Below are 8969 nucleotides of genomic sequence, written 5' to 3' on the forward strand. Positions count from 1 at the left end.
TTGCTGCTGTTGACCTATTTTCAGTCACTTTGGCTGCTTCCAAAGGTAAATAAATACACGTGGTAGGCCTACTTGGCAGCCGAAGATTTTGTTTGTTACTTTTTCCCAAATAAACAAACAAGCAAATAAATAAAGTTGACATGCACACTGAGTACAGCCTTTAACTGCAGGAAATAGTGATGAAAGAAATAGTGATCTAAGTGGCTTTAAGAATCTGTTGGACTTCTGGCAAGGACCAATGCAGACATGTAGACATGTTCCTGTTTTTAGTTTTCTACATTTGCCTTATAATCTAGCTGTTTTTGTTACTTTTTTGCCATCTTTTTTGTAACAAAAACAAACAAACAAAAAACTGTATGCCTTTTTATAATTGTCTATTGTTGTAGCTGTTGTCCATTGTTGTCATCATTCTTTGTTGAAATCAGGTCTCTCTTGTAAATGAGTTCTCGAGGCTCGGTGGGAATAACCTGTCTAAATAAAGGAATGAGTGAATGAATGTCCATATTGCATAGTCCTCTGTATTATTTTATTTCACTTTATCAGCCTAAAATATCGATTTAAAAAGAACACACAGTCACGATTAACATAAATTAAGGTTGAATTAATGCTCAGTAATCCAGGTAAATAATAATAATTTAAAAAAATTTTAAAAAAAAATCCAGCAACGCAGTGTCGTTTAAATAATAATAAAAAAAATAATAAAAAAATTACATTCATTCTGCGGCTCTAGAAATATAAACAGAGTAAGACCTCTTACAAAATATTATCCTCTTTGTGGAGTGTTGTTGTGTTGCCAAATAAACGATAATTATCGTATTCATGCGACCGTTTTAAGGCATACATTATAGTTTTTTTGAAAGCCTAAATATGCAGTTGATTTGTAATTTATGTGCACCAAAACTAAACGTGCACACATACGATAATTTGAATGAAAAAAAACGTGAAATGTAAAGCAACAGTACAACATTGTATTTTTTATCTGGCAACCCAAACGGCACCAACAGGTGATGAACGCAGCGATGTTTTTTGTCCCTGCTCGGATGCCATTGCATAGTTTCCTCTCAACATTAAGACTATTTGTTGCGCTTTGACTGCGTTGCACTGATTTAAACAAATTAAAAACTATTATTTCACGTATCAGATGTGACATTCACACGTATTCATCCGGACTTATTTGAAGTTTTCGCATCAAAAATCTCCGGATTTTTCTTCCGAATTCCGCATCGGTTTTGCTGGTAAGTTTAGTTAGCCGCTTAGCCTCAGTAGCTAGCCATAGCAAAAACACGAATCGATGCTTGAATATCGTTTAATACACTTAGGACACTTTTAATTGAGCTGTTAGGATATGTTTTACAGCTTTCACATGAGAATCCAGAAATTAGCTTAACACCAAAAGGTTTTTAACCCATGATAAATCTGGAAACGAGCAGTAATGATCTGAGATTGTTTGTGCGCTCATTCACAGAACAGGTAGTAAACTGCTCGTCTCATCTACAGGAGTTGGAGCCAAATGAACCAAAGATGAGCCAAACCAGGACAGAGATTGAAAACAACCAAAGAACCTTTAAAAAATGTTTATGAGCGGGGCGTTCTGGAGAGAAGAAGAGAGCATGAAGTGATGGAGAATCAGGAAGAAAGGTAAACATCAATCATTTCTGAGTTCATGCCATGGTAATCTTTCTTCCAAGCTTTGTTTCCACTGGAAACATACTGAACACTCAAGCATGATGTTTTATTTCCACTGACACTGTGCAGTACTGGAAGCTGAAAGTAAAGCAAAGTAGTCAAAAACTAGAAAAAAAAATTTTACAGAAAGTTTGCTGTTTTAAATAATTTCAAGAAAGACTATAACAAGGCACATCAAGACTTTTGCACTATCATGCTTAATATAATTCTTGCTCTGCAAATTGCAAATAAAAATGTTTTTCAGTACTTTATTTCTATTGTTGCACCATCAGAAACACTGTTGTCCTTTGCAGAGTTGTGCTTCTTCTTTATACGTTGAGTGCACGTTGAGGCCTGCAGACACAGAGGAATTACTGTAATCCAACTTGATGTGACTAGTCTGCTCATCCATTTTTTTCTCCTTTTCTTTTATGAACCTATTCATTCATTTCCAAGTTCAGGATCTGGTGCAGCCGTTCAGACTGGTTTGGCTTTAGACTGCATGCATTCAGACTGAGTCTTGTCCTGATTCTTGCCGATTAAAGCTGTTGTTTTCGTGCATGCAGACCTGCAGATGAGCAGGCCATTGCCTCTCCGGATCGAGGACTTCTCCATGTGTGGTGTTCAGCGGGGTGCAGCCCAGAGAGAGCGCTGCTGTCCACGCCTGCTCTGCAGGTCGCCCTCGGAGAACATCACGGCCTCCTGTTGGCACAAGGTGTGTTTGTGTGGTAAGGTAAGGGCTGGGTGGTAGTTATCTCTGGATGACTCACACAACAATGCTGAGACACAGATGGTTTGTTTTACTCGGAGGTTCTTTCAGTAAGCCGCTATAAGAACTGGAATTTGGGGATTAATGTGCAGAACGTGTTTTTGACACTGGCTGCTGTTTTAACTTAATTTAGGTTCAGTTCGTGTACCTGAACATTATTTTTGCTAAGTACTTGAGTCAAACCTAAGATTTATTGAAGCTTAAAGAGGAACCTAATCTCAACAAATGAATGAGTCATTTTTTAAAATATAAACCAGACAACTTTGCAAAGAGCTAATTTTAACAACACTGCAAAGAAGTTGCAAAATTGCACCTTTTTTATCGTCTCGTGTGGCACTTTGACACTGGTAGCTCTTCTAAGTGTTTTGGTATCCCTTTGATTGTGCTAAAATACAATTTTATGGTCATTAAACACTTATAATTGACATTTTTATTGATTAGTATAAATGATGCAATGTGTCTTTGCACCGAATTACTAGTAATTTCAATATAATGTTATTTGTTTTTTAAGATAAAACACCTTTTGAGGTTCGTTAGAAAGTCGTGAAAACTTTTGCTCAAGACTGCTTTAGAAGCTTACTGGAAAGTAACTGTTTAAAATGTGGGATGGCTCGCCATTTTTGCGCAATACTTCATCAATATGATCGTTAGTAGCATATCCATGAACAAAGCAGTGCATGTGCAGATTAAATGACTGTTTTTTTTTGGTTATATTTTGTTTTTCTCCAGGAGGTCAGGTGTTTTCCTTCGGAGCCCTTTCATGGAGGGACCTCTGTGTCCCGGTCTCTGCTCCGGTGTTGGAGCGCTCTCTGCGGGGGAAGACAATGGTCCATGTGGCTGCTGGCGGCTTTCACTGCGGAGTGATAAGCGAGCAAGGCAACGTCTACATGTGGGGGGAGAATACAGCAGGACAGTGTGGGGGTTCAGAGAGGGGCTCATTTACAAACATCACAGGTTTGTTATTTCCTACATTTGTTCCATTGTTTTATCTTAACAAAATATTACAATGAATGTATCCTTCACTTGTCTTTAGCAGCTCTAAGAGAAGTGCATTTGATTCCAATTAACAAATTATATTTTTAACAAATTGTGATTATAACTTTACTGCATCAAATCACTGAATCGCTGAATGACTTTGCTGAAGAAGCTAAAACTGAGTTAAAATTAAAACAAGCTGAACTGAAACTAAAACAATCAGAACAGAGGCTTAGATGATCAGCTTAATTAGCAGAATACAAGGTAACAGGCTGGAATGTTACAAACTAAAGCAATAGAACAGTAGATAAAATTTGTAGAACAGACACTAAAGCTAGAAAATAGATGTTAAGCTTAAAATCATTGAAACAGTAGGAAAAAGCTAAAGTAACCAAAGAGTAGTTAATATCTAAAAGATACAAAATTGTACTTAAAGGTAGCTAAATGCAGCTAAATGGTAGCAGATATGTAAACATAGTAAAACAGTAGCTAAAAGCTAAAAGAATCAGAACAGCAATAGCTATTCAGCTGACTCAGCATTTACACAATGATGCGGCTGCTTGCTCCGACAGTCCCGGAGCCCAGCCTGGTCAGCGTGGTGGACACCGAGGCCATTCCTCCAGCGACGGTTCGGGTCGTGGACCTGGCCTGCGGACGTGAGCACAGCCTGGCTCTGTCGGCCCAGAACGAGCTGTGGGCCTGGGGAAGCGGCTGCCAGCTTGGCCTGGTCACTCAAACCTTCCCCGTGTGGAAACCTCAGAAGGTATTTAAACTCCGAGCTAAATGAATTTTCATTTTGGTGTTGGATTGTTCACCAGACTTGAATCGTTTGTCTCCTGTGTGGCAGGTTGAACACTTGGCAGGCAGACATGTGATTCAGGTAAGTTCTCACCAGCTACAAAGACTGCATCATGCTTTGAGTCGTTCTCATTGTTTTAATTTCCAACAGGTGGCGTGTGGTGCGTACCACAGCTTGGCTCTGGTTCACAGTGTGCCTGCTCAGGACTGCAGCACCCCCAAAACGAAGGAGCGGGGTCAGTCGCCTCACTGCCCGGCGATGACCCGGGAGGAGCTGCTTCCAGCTGATGATTCTCACTACTGTCCGCTCGGCGTGGAGCTCACTGAAGTCCTGAGTGAGGTGAATAATCTGTTTGTGTGCAAGACATTTGGAAAATGCTTTTGTTTTGTAGGCACCTGCAGGCCTAAAGGCTTAGAGAGTTCCCACAGACTCCTCGACTCATTTTAGCTTTTGTTTAGTGACATTCCAAAGATTATCAGCATTATCTGTCAGGGGTGATCATGTAGACTTAATCCGTTCTTCTGCTGGATCCAAGAAGCATGCAGAATCTCGAGGTTTTCTGTAAAGCTGTCTAGTTTTTGGAGTCATCTGTTTCTACGCTGTGCTGATGTTCCTCTTTGATTTGCATTCCAGACGTCTCCCAGAAGACGAGCCCCCAGACAGAGGCGCCATCCAGAGGGAATGTTGTCTGGCAGCAGTCCTGGCTGTGGAGCCAGTTCATCCTCATTTTCTGAGGAGGGCGAATTTATCTCTAAACAGTAAAGTATTTTATAGATAATCCTTTTTTATTGTTAAAAAAAAAAACACCTGTTTCTCTTACATGTTTCTTTGATTCTACATTTTTGCAGGAGTCTTCCCATCAGCAGCAGGCTGGGGGTTGAGGAGCACACCGACTCTGAATCGCAGTCCGACAGCAGCCCTAAAGCTCACCTGGTGTCGAGCTGGAGAAACGACAAGAACGCGGCCTTCCCTGACGAGTTGGAGGTTCAGAACGTCCTCGAGAAACTTTCTGATCAGTCATTTGAGTCACAGCACACGTCAGGGACGTTAGATAGTGACTCGGTTAGCAGCCACAATTCAGGTTGGTGATGTTTATTCTTTCTTCTGCTGTTTTAAAATTCACATATTTTGTCCTGTGTGTGTTAATTGACATATTTTTTGTGTGAATGTTGTAAACTTTGCATACTTTGTGCTAATTTAGCTGTTCAAATGTCAAAATGTTCAGTTTGTTCAGAAATTGGCTGTTCTGATTTTTGGTTTTTGTATATTGTACTTTTGAGCTACTTTTCGCTAGCATTTTACTTATTTTATTCTAAATACAATTTAGCTCCTTTTTTTACTTAAAGCAAAAAGCCTTTTGCTTTTTTTATTCTAGATACCATTTAGCTACTTTTAGCTAGCCTTTTGCATTTTTATTCTAAATACCATTTAGTTACTTTTTTATTTTACTGTAATCAAAAAGCCTTTTGCTTTTTTTATTCTAGATACTATTTAGCTACTTTAGCTAGCCTTTTGCTTTTTTGTTCTAAATACAATTTAGCTACTTTAGCTAGCCTTTTGCTTTTTTTGTACTAGATAACATTTAGCTACTTTTAGCTAGCTTTTTGCTTTTTTATGCTAAATACCATTTAGCTACTTTTAGCTAGCCTTTTTCCTTTTTTAATTGTAGATAGCATTTAGTTACTTTTAGCTAGCCTTTTGCTTTTAGCTCTAACAGCTCAGTTTCAGCTGCTTCAGCTAATTTCGGCATAACTATTCTCTTATTTTCACAGAAAATGACCTTTTTCCTTGGTCTTATTTATTTAGCTCGTAGCTGAACTTTGCCTTTTTTTGTAATCTGCTTTTTTTTCTTGTGATCTGTAAAGTCTTCTCCTTAAATCTCTGTCTCCCACTCCAGACGACAGCTGCATTTCCTCAACTTTCTCTCTGGATCTGTTAACACCCAGTAACAAAGACGACTCAACTTCTAAGAGACAGAGCAACAAGTAAGACCAGATTTATTCAAAGTTGAGGCACTTTGCTCAAATTTAAGAAAAGGAAACCCTTTAATAAGTCGCCATTCAGAACGTCAAAAGCACAAGGCAAATTGCCTTTTTTCTGAGTTCATTTGACATTTACACCATTAACTCGTATTTATATCAGAGAAGCAGCACAGATTCATGAGGCTTCAATCAAACGCATTAGCGTCCATCATTCACCACACTTTGGGAATCACCTTGTTGGTGCTAAAATGCTTCTTTTATTGCCTGATAATCTGTGTAATCTTTAGTATTTTCATAAGTTAAACTAAAATAAGATCAAACTGTGTCTTTCTAAAAACTAAGAGTCATATGACCAAGTTTGATGTTTTTCCTAAGTTGTCGGTTATGTGTGGATTCATCACTGGCTCATGTCTTGAGTTTAGAAGCTTTTTTATGTAGGTAGGCTAAAAAACAAAGCATACCGTTGAGAATAGTCGAGTACGGAGCTAAAAATGAGCAACAAAGCAGCTCGTCCATAAAAAAACCTCTCGGAAAACCTGATGAAACAATGATCAGAAATGATTAAATGATAATGATGGTCCAGGTCTTGCACAGTACAGTTATTTTATACTTTTACTCATAAGCTCCGACGGGACAGCTCAGCTATACTCCCAGCATCCATGTACCAAGATGACTCCCCAGTGCTTGGTTATTAACCGTATCGTTGTGGTTTGCAGCGTCAGCGGGTCACCTGGGCCGTGCTCATCTTCGCCTGTGTGTTTGGAAGAAGTTCGTCTTTGTCTGGAGAAGGAGAGGCTGGCGCTGCGGGGGCAGAAGAGCTCCAGTCTCACAAACATACACCAGAAGTGGAAGACTGCAGCCAGCAGGAGACGCTCACTTCCTGGAACCCCCACCCATGGTAGGACTGGAAGGGCGTGCTCAGCTGAACTGTTCGCTTGGTGAAAAATGCTTATTTTCTTTTACCCCCCCCCCCCCCCCCCCGAGTTACATGAAAAGATTGATAACCTCAGCCAGGAAACTGTTACTTTAACTCAACAGTTTATTTTATCTCCTTGTTGCGTTTACGTTTGCATTTGTTTAAGAAATCGACAAATGATGCAGAAAATGCTGATTAATGGACCAGTTGAGGTTTAATTGGTTTTATGGGTGGTATGGACGTCTTTGAACTATTTACAGTGTATAATTATGATTTTTATCAGTTGTTGTGTCTTTCCGTTTCCATGTTTACCAGAAGGCGTCATCAAAGGGTGTGCAAGCGACTTTTTCGTGCATTACCCAGCATCACCAGAGGCAAAGCAGGTCTCCGGGGTGCAACCAGTTTAGTCATTTATGCAAATAAACTGTTTTCACGTTGTTCTCGTGGAACAGTGCAATGCACTTTAAAGATTTTAAAGTGGAACTTTAAAAAAATGTAATATTATGGTGGAAAAGGAGTTGTGAAACATGTGAGAGCGCACCAGACTGGAAGAATTGGGTGCAACAGAGCAACCAGTGGAAAATGGTAATTATTAAATACTTGGGTAGTTTGGTATATTTTTTTAAATCTTTGCAGTAGTGTTTTCATGAAAAAAGTGTCACAAACTTACCCCCCCCCCCCCCAAAAAAAAAACAAAAAAACAAAAAAAAAAGTAGTAGATACAAGCAAATGATCCACAGGTTGTGGGTTGTTACAAATAGTGTTTGCCATGAAATACTTGGTGAAAAGGTGTTCGTTTGACATTTAATTGTGTTGGTGACTTCGTTATTTGAGACTAAATTTAAATTTTCTGAATTTCCATTTGTTTCAGAAGAGTAATGATGAAAGTCTTCCATCAGTCGACACAGATTTAAAAACACATCATCAAACACACTGTTCAGTTGTTGCATGAAACTGTTTGTCTTTACATTAAATAGACGATTAAATGATTTCCAGCTGTTGCATCATTTAAAAAAAAAGTTTATGAAGTGATTTGGTTTGTTCAAACCAAACCTGTGGTTCACTCCTGTGTCTCCATGGTGATTTTTCTTGAACGACCTGTGATTATAGCAGCAAATTATACATGCCTGTTGTTACTTTTATTAAAGTCCATTTACAACCGAGACAAAAATCAGATGTAACGTTCCAAGGTTTTTAGATTTACGTTGCGGTTCGTTTTGTTCAGGATCTCCTCGGAGACGCTCCCCGTGTGTCTGCAGGCCGTCCTCCGCCGGTCAGACTCAGGTCGCAGGACCAGAGGAGTCCGGAGATGGGCTGCCGTCTCTGGAGACTGAAGTCTGGAGCTGGGGCCGTGGATCAGAGGGCCAGCTGGGTCACGGGGACCAACTCGCCAGGTCTGTATACGCACATCTGAGCACAATCATAATATACTGAGTTTGTTTCTCTACAGCATAAATACTAACAGGAAACCTATGATTGTTTGTGTGTGTTTTCTAAATTCCTGGAACTGAGTTGATGATTAAAAGTGAACTGGCTTCTTGGGGAATTGTATTATTAAATACTAACAAAATAAAAGAAAATCTGTAAAGAATGCTGTAGATGCATTTTGTTTTCTATGTAACATCATAAAAACACCAGCAGATTATTGAGTGAACGATGCAAGGAAAACTTAAACTGTTTCACAACATGAACTGATCAACTTTACCTTATTTTTTTTTGCATTTCTGTGCATTCGTTGTCTCCGAATGTGATTGTTTAACACAATAATATAGTTCTAAGCTGATGCATTGGATGTTTTGTTATATATTCATTATTTGCATTCAACTTTGCATGAACTGACACTATTATAAAAATTATATATGC

At 39.1% G+C, this 8969-nt stretch overlaps 1 protein-coding gene across 1 annotated transcript in view; it reads left to right on the forward strand.

Moving 5' to 3' along the window:
• Positions 1–1618: 1618 nt before the first annotated feature.
• Positions 1619–8969, forward strand: part of LOC119419058 (alsin-like) — a 33872-nt gene continuing 26521 nt past the window's right edge. The window contains 11 exon segments of the mRNA XM_037686358.1: positions 1619–1638; positions 2232–2380; positions 3164–3388; positions 3982–4172; positions 4257–4289; positions 4359–4547; positions 4842–4966; positions 5057–5289; positions 6106–6193; positions 6907–7088; positions 8332–8500. Coding sequence (XP_037542286.1) covers positions 1619–1638; positions 2232–2380; positions 3164–3388; positions 3982–4172; positions 4257–4289; positions 4359–4547; positions 4842–4966; positions 5057–5289; positions 6106–6193; positions 6907–7088; positions 8332–8500 — 1604 coding nt within the window.

Source organism: Nematolebias whitei, chromosome 13 (genome assembly GCF_014905685.2).
Source record: "Nematolebias whitei isolate Nwh7 chromosome 13, NemWhi1, whole genome shotgun sequence".
NCBI lineage: Eukaryota > Metazoa > Chordata > Actinopteri > Cyprinodontiformes > Rivulidae > Nematolebias > Nematolebias whitei.